We start from the raw sequence: 22,995 nt of genomic DNA, 5'->3' as shown, positions 1-22,995 counted from the left end.
ATCTGATTCTTTGAGAACAAGAGACAAGGAAATCCTGTTCCATTCCTGTGTACCTGTGTTTAAAGAAACGTCAAGAACAGGACACAGGATAGAGCACACGACACATTATTGTACTTCCAATGGCAGCATACACTGATGATAGTACAGATTTATGCATTACATCTGAAGGGAAACAACATAAAACGAGTTCCTGATTCCCTCAGTCCCCAAACCCAGAATTGCTGGACTGAGACTCTGAACTGTCACCTTCAGTCCCAAGCCCAGAACTGTTGAACTGAAATTCTGAACTGTCACCAAAGAAAGAAGACATCTCCTCTAAGAGCAGAACTGTTGTCTCTCTCCTTGAAAAGAAAAAAAAAAAGAAAAAAAAAAAGGGAAAAGCGAGAGAGAGAGAGACATATCAAAAGGCTGCTCAAAGACTGTTTTAGCTATGGAAAGATTTGCTGATGGCTAACATTGCTTCCTCTGAAAGTAAGATTTTGATGTTTCTATAAATATGACCGGGCCACTGATGGAGGTGGTGGCTTTGTGATGATGGGGATATAGACATTAACATTGATAAACAGGGGGGAAATGTTAAAGAATTCTAAAGATACTTATCAATTATTAATGTCTTTGATTCTGTCTTTCATATATATATATATTTTACTTAATATTACTTTCCAAGATAACCACTAAACTGCTCACACGGTAAAATGACCTTTTGCTGACTTGAGGAGTGTGAGAGCATAAATCTTGTTTAACTGAGCACAGATGTACATTCTAAATTAACAGACCAACCTTGAGTAAGATCGTCACGGCCTGCACACTAGCCCAGGGCTGGCGTTCTTTTGTTTCATATCTGAGAACAACTATATCTGTCTGAGAACAGACCGTGAGATGCCCGAGGTGGAGAGTCATAAGAATTTCATATCAATGCATATCAATGTGAGAACAGACTGTGTGTCTTCAACATGTTGTGTGTTGTCTTTTACATATGCCTGTATGCAAACTTGTTTCAATAAATTCAGGGGGTGAGTGGGTGGGCCCTTCAGAGCTGACTGGCGAGTGGTGATGAGGGTCATGCCCGCTCACTCTCTCTCCTGATCAGGAAAGAAATTCAGTGTTTCCCGTGTGGTCATTCTCTGTAATAATTTGAGCTGTACCAGGATCTACCCTGACATTTCATGGTCTACCCTGACAACTGGTTACAAAGCAGACCTATTACTCTGATTTGATCAACAAAAACAAGCATAACTCAAAGTTCTTGTTCAACACGCTGGCAACACTTATTCATGGAAAACCAACTGTAGTTTGCTCTCCTTTTACAGCACAAGATTTCCTGGATTACTTTGAGAAGAAAATAGAAGACATTAGGTTAAACATATCCCAGCATGCCTTAACCCTGCCACTACACTCTACTACTGAGGTGGGCACCATTACTGAGGTATTAGCTAGATTTACAGAATTTGATAGTATCTCACTAGGCATGCTGACAAAACTCGTAATGTCAACAAAAATCACAACCTGTTTTTTTGATCCTCAACCAACAAAACTGTTTAAGGACCCGTGGCCCACTCTTGGGCCGACTGTGCTGGAAATTATTAATCTTTCTTTAATTTCTGGATCTGTTACGAAATGTTTCAAATCTGCAGTGATTAAACCATTACTTAAGAAACCTAATCTTGACCCTAGTGTATTGAAAAACTATCGGCCGATATCAAATCTATCATTTTTCTCTAAAATTCTGGAAAAAGTGGTGTCACGGCAGTTCGTGACTATCTTACTGAGAATAATCTCTTTGAGCCACTGCAGTCTGCTTTTACAAAATATCATTCCACAGAGACGGCTCTCAAAAAGTGGTGAATGATCTTCTGCTTACAATGGATTCGGACACCGCTAGGGTTCTGGTGCTGTTAGATCTCAGTGCTGCATTTGATACCGTGGATCATAATGTTCTACTTGATAGGCTGGAAAATCATTTTGGGCCTACTGGGAGTGCCCTTGCATGGTTGACGTCATACTTGACCAGTTGTTCTCACTGTGTTTTGTGCAGTAACACTATCTCTAACCTTAGTGACATGAAATTTGGGGCTCCACAGGGGTCTGTCTTAGGCCCCCTGCTTTTCTCCCTTTATATAGCACACCTTGGGCACATACTGCGGTGTTTTTGGGTTACCTTTCACTGCTATGCTCATGATATTCAGTTGTACATGCCGATAACTGCTGGTAATCTCATTCACATGAAATCCTTATAAGATTGCCTTGCATCAGTGAGAAGTTGGATGTCTAGAAACTTCCTACTTTTAAACTCTGATGAGACTGAAATGATGGTTCTTGGTCCAGTGAGACATCTGCATCAATTTGACCAGTTTATGCTCAGCCTAGGCTCGTGTGTAATACATCACACTGACAAAGTGAGGAAACTTGGACTAATTTTTGATCCTACATTGTCCTTTGACCTCCACATTAGAAATATTACGAGGACTGTTTTTTTCCATCGGCGAAATATAACGAAGATTCGTCCCATCCTGTCTATGGCTGATGCTGAGACCCTGAACCATGTGTTTTATCTCTTCTAGATTGGACTACTGCAATGTTCTATTTTGTGGTTTACTGCAGTCCAGCATTAGGGCTCTCCAACTGGTTCAAAATGCTGCAGCCAGACTTTTGACACGAAGCAGAAAGTTCAACCAGATTACACCCATTTTGGTATCTCTTCACTGGCTTCCTGTCCCAGTGAGATCAGATTTTAAGGATCTGCTTCTAGCCTATAAAATTGTTCACGGACTGGCACCTCCCTACTTAGCAGACCTAATTAAACCCTACATACCAGCCCGGGCTTTGCTTTCTCAGGGTGCAGGACTACTTTCTGTCCCTAGGGTGAATAAGAAGTCTGTGGGTCACAGAGCTTTCTCTTAACATGCTCCTGTTCTGTGGAATGATCTCCCTGTGTCAATAAAACAGTCAGATTCTGTAGAGACTTTCAAGTCCAGACTTAAGATGCACTTATTTTCCCTTTCGTATGGCTAGCATACGTTTACGCTTTTTACTCTTTTAATTATTTTTCTTAGGAAACGGAGCGTGACGCGGCATCAACTTTATCTAAATTCTGGGTCTTTTAGTGAAGCTTAGGGCTAGTGGCCAGTGATCACCTTAGTATTTCCAGTTTTTCTTGTTGTTTAATGCTGACAAATTATACTGTATTGCTTGTCTTTCTGATGCCTGATTCTGTTTTTTCTCTCTGTTTAAGGTGCAGCTCCATCCAGAGATGGGTGTGGTATTTGTGCTGGAGACCCTCCTGTCCTGTGCACCAACTGCATTTCCTGTATATTCATTTTGTGAATTGTTTTGTAATTTATGTCTGTAGCATGGCCCAAGCGGAGGGTCACTCCTTTGAGTCTGGGCTGCTGGACGTTTCTTCCTCAGAGGGAGTTTTTCCCTTACCACTGCTGCTCTGGGGGTTAGTAAGGTTAGACCTTACTTGTGTGAAGCGCCTTGAGGCAACTCTGTTGTGATATGGCGCTATATAAATGAAAATAAATGGAAAATTGAAACTGAAGCGTCACTGCTGAGATCAGTGAATGGCTCTACAAGTTCCACACTTTGACCACATACAGAGACACTTCTGATGGACAAGTCCAGGGCATCACTAAAAGTCTGGATCTTAGTCACTATTTTGTATGAATCATTGAACTAATCGATGGGTGTGTCTGTGCCTTACTCCACCCACTGGGGTCCTCAACATGGAGGCACCTGTGTGCTGCATCATAACCAGAAAAATGGTCATGATGCATTCTTCTGGTCCACATGGACAAAATATCTTATGGACGTAACAGCAGTTCTATGAGCGTGTGTGGAACCTCCTATACCTCGTGTGTGTGTGTGCGTGCGTGTGTGTGTGTGTGCGCACGTGCGCAATAACAGTGAAGCTGCCTGCAGACTTTAAAAACTGTCTGAACATGTGCACAGTCTGAGACACAAACAAGCCCTCAGCCATGTGTTAGCACCTTAATGTGGAGTCTTTGGGCGGCAGGTCGGCGATACAGATTCCTTTGTCACATTGTTTGCCCACCAGGCTGTGAGCGTGTAGGTGAGGGAGGGGAGTGAAGGCCGTCACCAGCTGGACCACCACTCGGGCCGGACCCTGGTAGTTACAGACCTGAAATGTGCACACAGGCTCAGTGCCAAAAGACATTCACATTGTACAACAACACAAACACAAACAGCAAAAGTACCCAGCAGTCGCACGCCTGCCCTCAGTCTGATGTAGTGCTGTCAGAGGTCAGGGGTCAAGTGACCCCCACCCGCAACCCTGAGCCTCATTGTGCATTCCTGGTCTAATGTTGCTCCAGCTTTAAAAAAAAAAATTATGGCGGCTGCAGCAGACTTGGACACGAAGGAGGATTCAAATGGCACCTGTGAAATTTCGGAGCTGCCTCGAATGCCTCATACAGCAATCGCCACAACCATTTGGCCACAGCACATGCACTGTACATTTGCATGTCACATGTACGGAAAACCATTCAAATGGCAGGGAAATGTCCTGTGGAAACCACAAGTGAAAAAGCAAGGGAACAGCTGAAGGGGCTTACCATGTTATTGCCAAATAAATCAAATCAAAAGATGCACACCCACAAAACACTGCTGTAAATCACAGTGTCACAGGACGAGGCTGGTGCAGCACATGGATGAGGGCTGTGCAGATCTCAGAGCTGAGGACAGAAGGGTCATGTAAGCAGCAGAGTATATTCTGGACATTAACATGAGGAAAGGACAGTGGATCCAGAAGGGACATCATTCTGCACTCAGTGCGCCTTCCACACTTTCATTCGTTTCGTGTGTCCCCCAACCGTGGAGCTACACTTGGATTTTTATTATTTATTTATTATTGTTTCCAGGGCTGCGCCTTCCACACTATGTCTTTTCACATAATAATATCTGAAGACTATGTGCAAACATGTCATCATTTCAGCCGCGAGTGGCTTAAGACATCCATGAGAGTGTCGCGCAGCATTTGAGCAGCACTCATGCGATATGTATGCAGAAATGTTCGCCACAAGTCCGTGCAAAATATGGCTGACATTCAGGCAACGTGCGCCGACATGTAGTTTGTATCACTTCAGTGAGATACCAACTGCAAAACTGTCACTCCTTTGACTGTTTGGTCGCCATCTGGTGTCTCCAACAGTCGTAGTCCAGTGAGACAGAACTCTTGGTGTCCACATCTGACAACCAGACAGTAAGACAGGAAGCACCAGGACCCTAAAGACTTGGACCTTCGTTCTACTGCAAAAATATCAGCATCACCAAATGCTTCTGACCTGACCTCTTGACTCCATAAGACCTTCCCAGGTGTCTCTGGATCTCAAAGTCAGAGGACCTAGAGACATGAACGTCTCTGGGTTTCTTCCTCAGAGGGAGTTTTTCCTTACTACTGCTGCTCTGGGGGTTAGTATGGTTAGACCTTACGTGTGTGAAGCGCCTTGAAGCAACTTTGTTGTGATCTGGCGCTATATAAATGAAAATAAATTGAAAATTGAAATTGAAGCATCACTGCTGAGATCAGTGAATGTCTCTACAAGTTCCACACTTTGACCACATACAGAGACACTTCTGATGGACGAGTCCAGGGCATCACTAAAAGTCTGGATCTTAGTCGATGTTTTGTATGAATCATTGAACTAATCGATCACTGTTCTGGGTTTTTGTTTGTTTGATTGATTGGTGGATCCTTTGGGGTTTGTTGCCTGTCAGAAATCTTGAGCGATTCTTTGGAATAAAGAGGCGAGGAAATGTTGATGTGGCCGGAGACTTCGTGTCTGAGTTCAGCAGGCTGTTGTGCCGGTACACCGTTGAACCTTTCCACAGGGACAGGAAGCTGTTGCAGCAGAGTGGCGGCGGCTCAGCTGTGGTTTCGTTTCAAGTCAGCAGCTTCAGATGCAGCTGATACAAAGCAGTTTGGCGATTTTTCCGCTGCAGATCATAAAACGATTTATTTTTTCCAAACACAGATGACTCACTCCCACAACACATTTCACTTAAAGAAAAACAGCAGCAGGCATCACTTTTCCTAAACATCTACAAGTCATGATTCGCTTATCAGCACCATGTTTAATAATCTGTCTGTAATCTGACCAACAACAGTAAAAATCAACTCAATCAATAAATAGTGTCAATCAGTTTCTTAGTTGGCCAGGTCCATTCTGGGAGCAGCCAGGTGAAAGGTGGGCATGTCCTTGACTTTCTCCAGCCACTTTTCAAACATCAGGTGTGGCTTCAGGGTTCAAGTAAGTTTCACTTTAATGGTGGCCAGAGTCTCCATAAGGTCACCTGAAGAAGAATATATATATATGTGTGTGTGTGTGTGTGTGTGTGTGCGTACGGCCTGCCACAGTGCGCACACACACACACACACACGCGCCCACTTCCTCTTCCTGGCTGGCTCAGCAAATAGAATTTCTCTGAGACTGTGTTGTGTGTCTCTGGCTATTTCCTGTCTCAAACTCATCACTTGAATCAGTTTTGTCAACTTGAACATTCCAGTCTGGTGGAGTTCACAGGATCCAAAAGATCCTCCACAGAGACCTGGTACCAAAGATATCCAGTCCTCACCGGAGGTCACTGGTTAGAGTCTCCGGGTTTGCGGCTGTGCTGGATCCAGACCAAGAGCCGCGCTTTCACTGACTTCCTGGACTTGTTTATCAGAAGTGCATCTGTGTGCGCTGAAAGTGGCATTCACGTATCTGGAACCACAGCTTCTGAGGTCGGGTTACAGTTTCCCAGTTTGGTCCTCAGGACCCAAAGTACTGCAGTTTGTCCATTTGTCCCTAAAACAATTAGATCAGCCAGGTGTGTTCAGCAAATCAAGAGTTTGCTTCATTTGGTCATGCCACATTTCACTTGGTGACTTCTGACCCCATTGTCTTGTTCACTAATATTTCAAAGAGGTCACAGTCTTATGATCTAGTCTTTCCATCAGCAACAGACTCCTGTCACGCTATGTAGAAAGTCTTCCCAGGTAAGAACCGGACACTAGAAAGTCTTCCCAGGTAAGAACCGGACACACAGATCAGGCGCTTTTTAGCTGCCATGTCTGTCTGGAACATGAACTATGAGCAGAAGGTTCCTGGTTCAAGCTCGCTCACTCTCCATGTAATGTTGAGTTGCATGCGGAAGGGCATCCTGCATAAAACGTGTGCCAGATAAACATCTCAATCTGCTGTGGTGACCCCGAGTGGAAAAAAAGGAAAAAGCTGAAAGAACCACTGTGAAGAGTGAAGTCAGTAAGTACTAGTTCACCTCCATCAAGGACACCGTCACTTCCTCCACTTTATTTTTAGCTGCTTTTTGTCAGTGTTCCAAACCACAGAGAGGCATTTGTTCCACACCAACTAAACAAATTGGCACGTCAGGCGGATGGTTTTGAGTTCTTTTCCACAAAAAAGCATGAACCTCTAGATTTTTGCCAAAGCTCCAGTTCTGGACTCAGCTCCAGCTTTATTTGCTGGTTGTTGATTGACATGCACCAGACCCCAAGTGGGTGGAGCTACTGCACTGTTGACTACTGATTGGTTACCCGTTACGCTTCTGCCTGCTAATGCACTCACACACACTCACAGGAATTCTTTCTGTCATCTTTTGTTACGTTGGAATTGCGAGTTTAACCCAAAACCACTCAGAGATGCATTACCTTGACGGTCGGGTATGACTTCCTGTTCTTCTCACTACAAGCTCCGGGCAAACCGCCGTGAGATGGACCTTCACAGCCGTACCTGAACCGGAACCCCCTCTGAGTGACACACACACACACACCAATTTTTGTAAAGAACTCTGGCTTTTCTGTATTTAAAACAAAGTGAAAACAATTTTCTATGAAACAACATCAAACAAAAACAACTATGGGAAACATAAGTACACGTTCTCATTTGTCCAAAACAACCAAATCATCACTTTTACAGGGTCAGAGGATGAGCACATGAAGGTTCACCTCAGTTATATACAAACAGGCTGGTACTGTTCAGCAAACATGTGTTTCTCAAAAAAAAATGACTGAGGGAAGCCACCCAGACCACTCTGAAGGAGTTCTAGGCTTCTGCGGCTGCAGCTGGACAAATTTCACCATCAGCAGTTAATCGGCTTCATGATGGAACAAAGACGAAGCAGATCAAGGCTCCAGTCTGCCAAGGAGCCTCCTCAATACCTGCATTATTTTTACCCGATGCCAACAAATACGGCCATCGGTGAGTGCAAAGACTTTGTGTGTCTCCATCTGTCTGTCTGTGCTCAGCATGAGTCCAGTCCTGTTACCGCCAGAGTCTTCAAAATCACAGGGAACATTCTTGGGACACATACCATACACAAGTTCAAAGATGGCTAACCTTGACCAATTTTAAGAGGATAAAAAGTCACATTCTGTTTTATATCTTCATGTTATGAATCATGCAAATCAGTTTTTTTTTTTGTTTTTTTTTTAAAGGGGCAGGGGTTACAGCCAATCACTGAAGAGCGGCACCATGACGTCACTGGCTGGTCTCCAAATTGTTTTGTTTATGTGTAAATATAAAATGTTTCTCATATAATCTGTAAAAGCGAGCAAGAAATAAACACTTCTAAAGCTTAAAACACTGTTTTCGTAACCTGATAACACCTCTGGAGTAATTTACAAGACATTTCGTGGACATTAGCATGCACGCTAACTTAAAACTAACTTCCGCTCTTGTCAAAAGCTCACGTATGCATACATGCACGCCCTCCTGCACGCACCATTAAAACGTAAACAAAATATTAAAGGATTATTAATGAGACTGCGAGGTCTGTACGGGGAAATATCAGACTGAGGTGTAAGTACGGGCCGAGCAACAGCGAGGTCCGTGTGAAAACCACAGAGGCCTGATATTCCCGTACAGACCGAGCAAGTGAGGTTAATAATTTGTTTATTATATGGCTATTTTATTCATATATATATATATATATATAAAAACATGCGAACACCTGAATATGAAAGCTGCTGATGGCTCGTAGACAGAGCTCATAATCAGAGTGTAAGTGAAGCCATTTACTTCAGCAGCAGAGGTGAAATTTACCTCCAAAAAAAAAAAAAAAAAGAAAAAAAAAAGAAGAACAACTTCACCTCTGCTGCTCACTTTAGAGTTCTGAAGCAGAGCTGAGCAGTGGCTCACCTCAGCTCACCTCCGAGCTGACAGCTGGTGTCATGACAGAACACCAGAGCAGCGCAGGAACATGCTAACAGATGGTCAAGGTCGTTAGCTGGTAGGCTTTCAATGTGTGTTTTTTTTAGATGCTGTTTAGATATTTATGGAGTACTTCATGTGCATTTTTAAGCTTCCTGGTTTGTAAAGAAAATACACATTTGGATCGAAAGAAAATATGAGTTTTGGACCGACTGTCATGGAAACCGGTCAGGATATAGGAAAGTATCTGGAAACCAGCCAATCAGAGTGAGCGTACCGTCACAGCCATACAATAAAGTTTATGATTGATTGATGGAGTTCATTCTGTAACATCAATATAAACATAGAGAGGTGAATGTATCAATGATACACTGATAACACAACAAAACATAAATGCTTATTTCCATTGTGTCCTTGTGAAATAATCTGAATTTAAAAGCAGGAAATTAGAGGTCATCCATGTCTTTATGTCTATAAGACATTCCTGCAGTTTAACTAATTGGTGTGTGTCCTCTGGCTTCATGGATAGATAAAGCTGGGTATCATCTGCGTAACAATGAAAATTTAAGCAATGCTTTCTAATAATACTGCCTAAGGGAAGCATGTATAAAGTGAATAAAATTGGTCCTAGCACAGAACCTTGTGGAACTCCATAATTAACCTTAGTCTGTGAAGAAGACTCCCCATTTACATGAACAAATTGTAATCTATTAGATAAATATGATTCAACCCACCGCAGCGCAGTGCCTTTAATACATATGGCATGCTCTAATCTCTGTAATAAAATTTTATGGTCAACAGTATCAAAAGCAGCACTGAGGTCTAACAGGACAAGCACAGAGATGAGTCCACTGTCTGAGGCCACAAGAAGATCATTTGTAACCTTCACTAATGCTGTTTCTGTACTATGATGAATTCTAAAACCTGAATGAAACTCTTCAAATAGACCATTCCTCTGCAGATGAGAGAAAAGGAAGGTTGGAGATTGGCCTATAATTAGCTAAGATAGCTGGGTCAAGTGATGGCTTTTTAAGTAATGGTTTAATTACTGCCACCTTAAAAGCCTGTGGTACATAGCCAACTAATAAAGATAGATTGATCATATTTAAGATCGAAGCATTAATTAATGGTAGGGCTTCCTTGAGCAGCCTGGTAGGAATGGGGTGTAATAGACGTTGTTGGTTTGGAGGAAGTAACTAATGAAAATAACTCAGACAGAACAATCGGAGAGAAAGAGTCTAACCAAATACCGGCATCACTGAAAGCAGCCAAAGATAACGATATGTCTTTGGGATGGTTCTGAGTAATTTTTTCTCTAATAGTTAAAATTTTATTAGCAAAGAAAGTCATGAAGTCATTACTAGTTAAAGTTAAAGGAATACTTGGCTCAATAGAGCTCTGACTCTTTGTCAGCCTGGCTACAGTGCTGAAAAGAAACCTGGGGTTGTTCTTATTTTCTTCAATTAGTGATGAGTAGTAAGATGTCCAAGCTTTACGGAGGGCTTTTTGTAGAGCAACAGACTCTTTTTCCAGGCTAAGTGAAGATCTTCTAAATTAGTGAGATTGCCATTTCCTCTCCAACTACGGGTTATCTGCTTTAAGCTGCGAGTTTGTGAGTTATACCACGGAGTCAGGCACTTCTGATTTAAGGCTCTCTTTTTCAGAGGAGCTACAAAAATGATCAGACAGAAGGGAGTTTTCAGGGAATACTGTTAAGTCTTCTATTTCCATACCATAAGTCAGAACAAGATCTAAGATATGATTAAAGTGGTGGGTGGACTCATTTACATTTTGAGCGAAGCCAATTGAGTCTAATAATAGATTAAATGCAGTGTTGAGGCTGTCATTCTCAGCATCTATGTGGATGTTAAAAATCGCCCACTATAATTATCTTATCTGAGCTAAGCACTAAGTCAGACAAAAGGTCTAAAAATTCACAGAGAAACTCACAGTAACGACCAGGTGGATGATAGATAACAACAAATAAAACTGGTTTTTGGGACTTCCAATTTGGATGGACAAGACTAAGAGTCAAGCTTTCAAATGAATTAAAGCTCTGTCTGGGTTTTTGATTAATTAATAAGCTGGAGTGGAAGATGCTGCTAATCCTCCCCCTCGGCCTGTGCTACGAGCATTCTGACAGTTAGTGTGACTCGGGGGTGTTGACTCATTTAAACTAACATATTCATCCTGCTGTAACCAGGTTTCTGTAAGGCAGAATAAATCAATATGGTGATCAATTATTATATCATTTACTAACAGGGACTTAGAAGAGAGAGACCTAATGTTTAATAGACCACATTTAACTGTTTTAGTCTGTGGTGCAGTTGAAGGTGCTATATTTTTTCTTTTTGAATTTTTATGCTTAAATAGATTTTTACTGGTTGTTGGTGGTCTGTGAGCAGGCACCGTCTCTACGGGGATGGGGTATTGGGGGGATGGCAGGGGGAGAGAGATTATAATAATTATGTATACAGTGAGGAAAATAAGTATTTGAACACCCTGTGATTTTGCAAGTTCTCCCACTTAGAAATCATGGAGGGGTCTGAAATTTTCATCTTAGGTGCATGTCCGCTGTAAGAGACATAATCCAAAAAAAAAAAAAAAAAATCCAGAAATCACAATGTATGATTTTTTTAATCATTTATTTGATGTTACTGCTGCAAATAAGTATTTCAACATCTGCCATTCAGCAGAAATTCTGGCCCTCAAAGACCTGTTAGTCCGCCTCTAAAAAGTCCACCTCCACTCCACTTATTATTCCAAATTAGAAGCACCTATTTGAGGTCATTGGCTGCATAAAGACACCTGTCCACCCCACACAATCAGTAAGACTCCAACTACTAACATAGCTAAGACCGAAGAGCTGTCGAAAGAAACCAGAGACAAAATTGAAGACCTCCACAAGGCTGAAAATGGCTACGGGGCAATTGCCAAGCAGCTTGGTGAAAAAAGATTAACTGTTGGAGCAATTATTAGAAAATGGAAGAAGCTAAACATGACTGTCAATCTCCCTCGGACTGGGGCTCCATGCAAATCCCACCTCGTGGCATATCAATGATCCTAAGAAAGGTGACGAATCAGCCCAGAACTGCACGGAAGGAGCTGGTCAATGACCTGAAGAGAGCTGGCACCACTGTTTCCAAGGTTACTGTTGGTAATACACTAAGACGTCATGGGTTAAAATGATGCATGGCACAGAAGGTTCCCCTGCTTAAATCAGCACACGTCCAGGCCCATGACCATTTGGATGATCCAGAGCAGTCATGGGAGAAAGTTATGGGGTCAGATGAGACCAAAATAGAAGTTTTTGGTCTTAATTCCACTCGCTGTGTTTGCAGGAAGAAGAATACTGAGTACCATCCCAAAAACACCGTCCCTACTGTGAAGCATGGGGGTGGAAGCATCATGCTTTGGGGGTGTTTTTCTGCACATGGGACAGGACCACGGCAATGTATTAAGGGGCCATGTATTGCAAGATTTTGGAGAACAACCTCCTTCCCTCAGCTAGAGCATTGAAGATGGATGAGTCTTCCAACATAACAATGACCCGAAGCACACAGCCAGGATAACCAAGGAATGGCTCCGTAAGAAGCATATGAAGGTTCTGGAGTGGCCAAGCCAGTCTCCAGACCTAAACCCAATAGAAAATCTATGGAGGGAGCTCAAACTCCATGTTTCTCAGCGACAACCCAGTAACCTGGCTGATCTAGAGAAGATGTGTGTTGGAATGGGCCAAAATCCCTGCTGCAGTGTGTGCAAATCTGGTGAAAAACTACAGGAAACGTTTGACCTCTGTAATTGCAAACAAAGGCTACTGTACCAAATATTAACATTGACTTTCACAGGTGTTGAAATACTTATTTGCAGCAGTAACATACAAATAAATTATTAAAAAAAATCATACATTGTGATTTCTGGATGTTTTTTTTAGATTATGTCTCTCACAGTGGACATGCACCTAAGACGAAAATTTCAGACCCCTCCATGATTTCTAAGTAGGAGAACTTGCAAAATCGCAGGGTGTTCAAATACTTATTTTCCTCACTGTATGTATGTATGTATATATATATATATATACATACATACATACATACAGTAGTGTTCAGAATAATAGGAGTGCTAAGTGACTAAAAGATTAATCCAGGTTTTGAGTATATTTCTTATTGTTACATGGGAAACAAGGTACCAGTAGATTCAGTAGAGTCTCACAAATCCAACAACACCAAGCATTCATGATATGCACACTCTTAAGGCTATGAAATTGGGCTATTAGTAAAAAAAAAAGTAGAAAAGGGGGTGTTCACAATAATAGTAGCATCTGCTGTTGACACTACAAACTCAAAACTATTATGTTCAAATTGCTTTTTTAGCAATCCCGTGAATCACTAAACTAGTATTTAGTTGTATAACCACAGTTTTTTATGATTTCTTCACATCTGTGAGGCATTAATTTTGTTGGTTTGGAACCAAGATTTTGCTCATTTACTAGTGTGCTTGGGGTCATTGTCTTGTTGAAAGATCCATTTCAAGGGCATGTCCTCTTCAGCATAAGGCAATATGACCTCTTCAAGTATTATGACATATCCAAACCGATCCATGATACCTGGTATGCGATATATAGGCCCAACACCATAGTAGGAGAAACATGCCCATATCATGATGCTTGCACCACCATGCTTCACTGTCTTCACTGTGAACTGTGGCTTGAATTCAGAGTTTGGGGGTCATCTCACAAACTGTCTGCGGCCCTTGGACCCAAAATGAACAATTTTAGTCTCATCAGTCCACAAAATATTCCTCCATTTCTCTTTAGGCCAGTTGATGTGTTCTTTGGCAAATTGTAACCGCTTCTGCACGTCTTTTATTTAACAGAGGGACTTTGCGGGAGATTCTTGCAAATAAATTAGCTTCACACAGGCGTCTTCTAACTGTCACAGCACTTACAGGTAACTCCAGACTGTCTTTGATCATCCTGGAGCTGATCAATGGGTGAGCCTTTGCCATTCTGGTTATTCTTCTATCCATTTTGATGGTTGTTTTCCGTTTTCTTCCACGTGTCTCTGGTTTTTTTGTCCATTTTAAAGCATTGGAGATCATTGTAGATGAACAGCCTATAATTTTTTGCACCTGTGTATAAGTTTCCCCCTCTCCAATCACCTTTTTAATCAAACTACGCTGTTCTTCTGCACAATGTCTTGAATGTCCCATTTTCCTCAGGTTTTCAAAGAGAAAAGCATGTTCAACAGGTGCTGCTTCATCCTTACATATGGGACACCTGATTCACACCTGTTTGTTCCACAAAATTGACAAACTCACTGACTGAATGCCACACTACTATTATTCTGAACACCCCCTTTTCTACATTTTTTTTTTTTTTTTTTACTAATAGCCCAATTTCACAGCTTTAAGAGTGTGCATATCATGAATGCTTGGTCTTGTTGGATTTGTGAGAATCTACAGAATCTACTGGTACCTTGTTTCCCATGTAACAATAAGAAATGTACTCAAAACCTGGATTAATCTTTTTAGTCACATAGCACTACTATTATTCTGAACACTACTGTATTATATATATATATATATATATATATATATATATATATATATATATATATATATATATATATATCTGGGCTCGACAATAGCACTGGTCCGATGGCCCGGTGGCCTTTTTTTACACGTTCCGGGCCACCACGGGCCAGTGAAGTTCATATTTCACTGGTCCGTATGGGCCAGTAAGAATTAAAATCGCTTTGGGCAAATTTATTAGTCTAATGCTGCATTCACACCGGGCGCGATCAGATGCTATAAATTCGCGGGGGTTGCGTGGCAACAGACGCGCCTCCTTCGCCGGGTGTGTCGCTCTGCTTTTGCTGCGAAAATTCGCCCCGGTGCGTCATCAAATAGGAGGAGCTTCCATTCAGCTCGCCGGCTCTGGTTGTCAGTCAAGATAACATGATGGACCTTGATCACACTGAGCGAGTTGTTGTGGAAAGCTGACAAACGTCATGAGACATTCCCAATTCAGGCAGTATCATTATTTGCTGCAGGAGCTGCGTCTGGATGACGGCTGTTTTCAGCGGTCCTTCTGCCTCTGCGGGACCCAGTTTGAGGACCAACTGTCCCGTTCACGCACACACATGTAAACAATAAAAAAATTAAAAAAAAGAAACTCTGCTCCCGCTGCTATGGGGCTGCTGCTCGCTCCAAAAACTCTTGTCATAATTGTGAAATAAAGAACAAAAGAGACATAAGTCCTGCTCACAGGCTGCTGAGACAGGACATGTTGCGCCACTTCGCAATGTTTGGAACATTGCCGAAGTGCAGACGAATTTCGTCTGCGGGAGCATCTTCTGATGTGGCGCGAATTTCGCTTCAACATCAACGCATCATTTTCGCTTAAGCAAGATCGAGCGCAGTGAATATTATGAATTTCTTGAAACCTCCTGCCCCTGGGCAGAAACCACGGAAGCAAAGGAAAGAACAGCTATCACCCTCAAAACAAGCACAGAAGAGGAAGGCTGCTGATGCTGAATATGAGAAGAAAAGGGTGAGGAAAACTTGGCAAGCTTCATGGAAGAAAAGACGGCCATGGCTGGAGTGTGATGAGGAGAGCGAGGTTGTCTTCTGTGGAACTTGTAGGGCCATGCCAGAATATGCTGACAAGTAAGTATAAATATACCAAGTCCTGGTAGACATCTGGTATGATTTCTTACGCCAGTTTAAAAGTCTAATCAGTATGACCTTGTGGACACCCCAAGGTGACAACATTAGCAAGGGAGCTTGGTATATGAAATTTAACATATTAATTTTGTAAATGATCAAGAAATAAATTTATTTTTGTATTAATGTCTGAGTGTTGAAAAAAATCCTATCAGTTACCTACTGACATTTTTTTCAAAGTTGACTCACTTTAAGGTTTTTATCATGTAGTATAAGAATATTGTGTTTGTTTTCAAGTGTTTTTGCATTAAGGAAACCCAATTCTAATGTCTGAGTGTTGATTTTAAAAATTCATATCGGTTACCCCCCGGTTCTGGGCCAGTGATATTTTCATCCGGGCCAGTAACTTTCAAATTCTACTGGCCCTGTGGGCCAGTGCATAAATTGCCTTATTGTCAAGCCCTGTATATATATATATATATATATATATATATACACATACATACACACTTATGATCTCATCAGTCAACCTGTCCATCACCATTATGAACAAGAAAGGACTCAGAGCTGATCCTTGGTGTAATCCCACCTCCACCTTGAATGAGTCTGTCATTCCTACTGCACACCTCACTGCTGTTACACAGTCCTAGTACGCATCCTGCACCACCCTCACATACTTCTGCCACTCCAGACTTCCTCATACAATACCACAACTCCTCTCTTGGCACTCTGTCATAAGCTTTCTCTAAGTCCACAAACACACAAAGTAACTCCTTCTGGCCTTCTCTATACTTCTCCAACAGTATTCTCAGAGCAACCTCAGGGGAGGTGATGGTCTAGTGGTTAAGCGTTGGGCTTGAGACCAGAGGATCCTCAGTTCAAATCCCAGCCTGACATGAAAATCACTAAGGGCCCACTGGCAAGGTCCTTAATCCCTAGATGCTCCCAGTGTGTGGTGAGTACCTCGTATGGCAGCACCCTCACATCGGGGTGAATGTGAGGCATTATTGTGTAAAGCGTTTTGAGCGTCTGATGCAGATGGAAAAGTGCTATATAAATGCAGTTCATTTACCATTTGACGTTACATCTGTAGTGCTCTTTCTCAGCATGAAACCATATTGCTGCTCACAGATCTTCACCTGTTGTCTAAGCCTAGCTTCTACTACTCTTTCCCATAACTTCATGCTGTAGCTGATCAATTTTATGCCTCTGTAGTTACTGCAGCTCTGCACATCACCCTTGTTCTTAAAAATAGGAACCGGCACACTTCGTCTCCACTCCTCAGCCATCATCTTACTTTCCAAGATTTTATTAAACAATCTGGTTATAAACTTCACTGCCATCTTTGCTAAACATTTTCATGCCTCCACCGGAATGTCATCTGGACCAACTGAATTTCCAGTCTTCATCCTCTTAGCTGCCTCCACTACACTCTTACAAATTAATTTATTTTGCAACCCCAATTCCAATGAAGATGGGATGTTATGTGAAATGTAAATAAAAACAGAATACAATCATTCACAAATCCTCTTCAACCTATATTCAACTGAATACACCACAAAGACAAGATATTTAATGTTGAAACTGATAGACTTTTTTGTACAAATATTTGCTCATTTTGAAATGGATGACTGCAACACGTTTCAAAAAAGCTAGGCCAGTGGTATATTTACCACTGTGTTACATCACCTGCTGAGAACCATGGCCTCAGATTTAGAGGTGTTGATCCTCATCCCAGCCGCTTCACACTCGGCTGCGAACCGATCCAGTGAGTGTTGGACTATCAGCCGAACCCTCCTTTACAGCACCCTGGAGTAGAATTTACCAGGGAGGCCAAGTAGTGTGATGTCCCTGTAATTGACACACACTCTCTGGTCCCCTTTTTTAAATATGGGGACCACCACCCCAGTTTGCCACTCCTTACGCACTGTCCCAGACCTCAGCGCAATGTTGAAGAGACTTCTCATCCAAGACGGTCCCTCCACACCCAAGCCTTCAGCATTTCAGGGCGGATCTCATCAACCCCTGGGGCTTTGCCACTGCGGAGTTGTTTGACTACGTCAGTGACTTCCACCAGGAAGGGTATTTTAGCGTTGCGTTATATTTTCTCTGTGGTTAAATATTGAAGCCATTTTTTTCCCTTGGGAAAGTCTATCGGTTTAATAGAACTGTGCCCATAATCAGACACAGATCAGGTTCATGATGAAGGATGAAATGTATCAGGTCTCAGTTTGACCCAAGCACACCTTAAAGGCCCTCAAAGCTTTGGATGGAAGTTTGGACTGATGAGTCAAAAGTAGGACTGCATTGAACCAGGACTCCTGTTCTGTGAGACGGAACCCACATGAAGAACATCCTGCGAGGGTCAAACACGTTGGTGTGGAAACGCTTCACTAAGACTTCCGACAACATAAACAGCAGCATGTGTCTCACCTGTTTGGGCTGCTCCAGGATCTTCAGGAAAGGACCATCCGCTGAAACCAGACACCACAAACCTTTAGCATCAACTTAGCCTTACTTTACATTGGTGTAGACACCACAAAAGGAAAAGTTAAATGGTCACCAAAATCAAAAGGGCTCCTTTGGGAATGCTGAACAAAACCTGGAACCATTGACCTATTGACCTCTGACCATGATAGAAATGCAATGTTTTGGTTTAGCTGCTGTTAAACCTGTGGTTCAGCTGCTTAGACTATGTTCAGATTCACATTTACTGATCCAGAACATTGTGTATCTGCACGTCTGAACATCCATCAGTAGTGTAAACACTGATAATAAAAATGAGACAAACTGGACAAGATTACCAGAACCAGCTGACAAATTTACAAAAAAAAAAAAAAAAAACCCTGGACGAGTTAATAGTAGGTTTTCATGTAACACTGAATCATTTATGATGGAATCAACTGGTCAGCCTCCCGTTTATTCATCCAACTATAAGAAACATTTAAATGTTGCCCCTTTGAGATGTCAGACCAGAACGTCTTCACATGACAAGCTCACACTGCGTCAACTTTCATTCAAATCCAGAGTCCACTTTAGGAGGTCCAGCACGAACGAGCCTCATAACTCAAACACCAAACTCACACCACATCATCATTGGGCTACGTGCACCACAGAGGCAGAGTTAGAAGAGAAGCACCCCAGGTGAGCCTCACCTGTCTGCAGGGCGGTGCTCTGAGACATCACAGGGAAATGTGAGAAATCCCACGATGGCTCAATCATCAGGTTATCGAATATCTACCAGAGAAAGGAGAACAGTTCCCGTTATTCAACAGTACCAGTTCCTTTAGCGTCCGCAGCGGGAAATCTGTCTCAGAACAAAAGTAAAACAAAAAACAACAGCTGCGTCAGCAATCACAGCATGAAATAACGGTTCTTTACTCAAACATAAATTTAATCACTTTAAGTTCTGAGAAAATCCATAGTACAATAAAACAACAATCTGACAAAACATTTGCTCATTTTCCCGCCGTGACTATACGACATAGCTCACTGTGCTCAAACATCATTTACGTCTCAGATATTAAAATATCTTCTTATACTGAATGACATTTTGCCGTCATTTTTCTTAAACTGCATCTTTAATTGTCATTTCTGATTTGATAAAAATTTAGAAACATCGTCTTTTCAGAGCAAAATATTTTTCCTGATCATAAAGAGCAGCGCTGCGATGAGTACACACCACTCAAGGTTTCTGGTTCAAGCCCCGCCCCAAATTCTCCATGTAATGTGGCACTGCATCAGGCAGGTCATATCTGCTGTAAAACTTGTGCCACATCAACATGCAGATTCACCTCGGATGTGCTGTGGCACACCAGAGTGGGGAAAAAAGGAGAAGCTGAAGGGACTAAGTTACAATGAAGATATTCCCATCATTACAGAGATCATTTAAAATGTACAGAAAAAATAAACCTAAGATATAAAATAAATTTTAAAGCTGTGGGTTTTTAAGATCCAAGTCATTAAAAGAATTTTCTTTGGCACCATTATAAGTTTATTCCTTCACATTTAAATAAGAGATTCATAATATGATTTTGATCAAAATTCATGCTGTCTGGAAGCAATTTTGAATTTTGACCTGAGTGGTTGAAATTCAAGCGATCAGACTCCATGAGACCTAAACTTGGTAGTGACATCACGGGGGGGCCTCACCGAAATGAGCGAGGATGCTGGGAAGGAAAGCGATCTCACAAATGACAGACACGGAGAGGAGAGCTAAACATGGACAAGCGGCTAAAGTGACTGAAAGTGCAAGAAAAAGATGCAAAGTTGAGGAAGAGAGAAAGTTAAGGGGGCAGCTGGTAAACAGGCAGTCAGAGGACGCTGGTGCAAGATCTGGACAGCAGACAATCACAAAGACACAGACAATGCCGTCTGGTTTTTTTTTTAATAAAAGCCTTTTTATTTCTTTATTTTTATTTTCTACACAAAATAAACAGATACCACAAACTTAGCGGTGTCGCAGAAATTGGTCATCCTGCCTTCACTGCACATGTGTCATTTGGAACCAAAGCAGGTTGTCTGAGTCTGACTCTCGACACCCAAAGCGATCAAAGGGAATAATGTGATCATTACCCATCAGATGACAAAGAAAAGCCTCTTAAATCATTCTAAAAGTCAGTTTGAAGCAGAAACGAGGTGATAATCGCATTACCCTCAGAAATTACATGTGCAGTGGAGGTGGGGTGGACCGATTTTTAGGGGGGACTGTTCGGTCGGCGACACCGGATCACAAACACTGAAAAAAATTAAGTTGAGCAGGCATCTAAACAAAAACAAACACAATCTTGGATATATTGGCAGGTATCACAAAACCTAATGGTATTTAAACTAAAATACCTGCAGATAAATTCTCAAAATATGAGGAAAAAAAAGGCTGCTATGTATCAAAATAAACTTTAATAGACTCTTTTCCAGTGTATCTGATCTTTTCCAAATGAATATGATCCGTGATGTCTCATCCACTGACAATATGAAGGTGGATATGGATCCGTCCATCAGCACAGGATGAGTCTCCTGATCAACACAGAGCAAAACGCAATCAAAGCCTTTTGATTTTTAATGAATGAGGCCTCCAGAGGAACAGAGATGTCAGTAGGGAAGGACGGACAGTCCCACCAGACTGCAGAAACTGTGTTAAAAACAGACAGCCAATAACAGTGTCGTCCTGGACAGGTCCAGAATGTGTGAGACAGTGAGGACGGGGTCTGTCTGCAGGCCGGGTCTAGGTCAGGTTTAATCTTTGACAGTTTGTCCTCAGACCATCGCAGACGATGAAGGACTTTAAACTGAAGTACAGAATGTCTCAGACAAATTGAAGATGAAATAAATGTTCTTGATGATGTTTCCCCACAGCGAGTCTGATATGGACTCGTCCAAATCCAGTTCCATTTGTGTTTGAGAGAGTCCAAACGTGTCTCATGGTGACGGATCAGCAGTGAGTAAATCCTGCTGAGTCTCCGTTTTAGAAAAGTTTTATACTCCAGAATCAAATCCACCAGGTTTTTTGAGGGACACAGAGGAAAGTTAGCAGAGTTTGGAGATCAAATTTCTGTATGAGCTGTTCATATGAAGCAAAAGTGTTATCTACATAAAGGTCATCAAGTGAATGTGCACCTTTAAGAGCCCAAGTATTAAAAGCTGCATCGGTCAGGGACGGGACAAACATGATTATCTGACACTGGAGCAGAAAACAGTAGATCTGTAGAATGACATGAGCTCCTAAACTGATTCCAGATCTTCAGTGTGTGTAACTGCAGGGCTGCAGGTGCAGGATGAGAGCGGGTTTGTAAATGGTAACTAATGTCAGCTGTTTTTGATGATTTTTTTTTTTTTAACGATAGACAGAAAATGGTCATGTAGTAAGTCATCATACCTGATAACAAAGAAGAAAGCTTTATTGTTTATCTCTAACTTGCCTCCAGATCCATCAGTTTTGTTGATGACGCGCATTTGACCTGAAACAAGTGAGATTGTGCAAGTCGTGTCGATCAGCTGATATCCGCAGGCAAGATGACCAGGTCAAACTTCACTCATGCGCACGCGCTTCCTCCTGCAGTCCGTCCTCAAGCCAACAACAGAAGAGACGGTGTCCGTTTTCGGCCTGATCAGGAAAAAGGCGGAGAAGATGGTTCTCCAACATTCCTCAACATCGCACCCAGAAAGCCTAAACTTCACACATTCTCCAGAAATGTTGGTTTCTCAGAATGACTGAGAACAACACCTGACTTTTTCTAAATGAGGCTCAAAGCTTCCGCTGTCCCTCGTACATCCTCTTCATTAAAATGAGCTGTAATTTTGCAACATGTTACAAAATAAACCAAAACTAAATGTCACTTTTGTGACCTTTGAAAGGTCACACAGCTTTAATGGCTTTTGTATGCTGCAGTAATAGTAATACTCTGTAATAGTTGTGTGTGTGTGTTTGGTTTGTCTTTCAGATTATAAAATGAAGGACAGAGTGTCTGTAGATATTGTTAGGCCTTCCTGTCAGGTGACTTTACCTGGGCATGAGGATGCAGGTACGGCTCGTCTGCAGCCATGGTATCTGCCAATAGCAGCAGAGGTCAAGGGTCAGCATTTTAAGACATGTATCAGTCACTAAAGTCAAAACTCAGAATCATTTCATTCACAATGAGATAAAACCAATTTAAATAAAACCACAAATCAACATTTTTTACGTCTCCTGTCCCCGCACCACGACACAGGACGCACGCTGTGACAGAGAAACGCCAGACACCTGCAGGTGAAGGACACGCCCACACCTGGCAGGAAGAGAGAGAGAGAGAGAGAGGGTGTGGCCACAGGGCCACCTGGATGGCCGCCTGTTGGGTCCTAAACAGACTTGAGTGATTAAAAACGCTTTGAGTCTTTGCTGTTGGGCTCTTTCTACTTTCTGTCTGTTAAACACGAACGCTGACAGACAAACGCGTTACCGATCACAGCGATCTGCTCATTTAAACAAAGTTAAAAATAGACACTAAAAAGTAAGTAAGACCCTTCAGCTGCTCCCTTGTTTGCACTTGGGGTCGCTACAGCAGATCAGAGGCGGATCTGCATGTTGAATAGGCACAGGTTTTACTCAGGATGCCCTTCCTGACGCAACTACATTACATGGAGAAATGTGGGTGGGGTTTGAACAGGGAACGTTCCGCTT

At 42.1% G+C, this 22,995-nt stretch overlaps 1 protein-coding gene across 2 annotated transcripts in view; it reads right to left on the bottom strand.

Moving 5' to 3' along the window:
- Nucleotides 1-22,995, bottom strand: part of nfkb1 (nuclear factor of kappa light polypeptide gene enhancer in B-cells 1) — an 84,588-nt gene that overhangs the window by 60,619 nt on the left and 974 nt on the right. For both annotated transcript variants that reach the window (XM_034182237.1, XM_034182236.1), the window contains exons 2-6: nt 22,343-22,386; nt 18,995-19,076; nt 18,273-18,313; nt 7,673-7,771; nt 3,990-4,141 (exon numbers count right to left, since the gene is read on the bottom strand). In XM_034182237.1, coding sequence (XP_034038128.1) covers nt 3,990-4,141; nt 7,673-7,771; nt 18,273-18,313; nt 18,995-19,076; nt 22,343-22,381 — 413 coding nt within the window. In that variant the 5' untranslated portion in view covers nt 22,382-22,386. The remainder of the gene's footprint in view (nt 1-3,989; nt 4,142-7,672; nt 7,772-18,272; nt 18,314-18,994; nt 19,077-22,342; nt 22,387-22,995) is intronic.

This window comes from Thalassophryne amazonica, chromosome 11, assembly GCF_902500255.1.
Source record: "Thalassophryne amazonica chromosome 11, fThaAma1.1, whole genome shotgun sequence".
Taxonomy (NCBI): Eukaryota; Metazoa; Chordata; class Actinopteri; order Batrachoidiformes; family Batrachoididae; genus Thalassophryne; species Thalassophryne amazonica.
The sequence above is the reverse complement of the archived record's forward strand: the minus strand, read 5'-3'. Positions and strand labels throughout refer to the sequence as shown.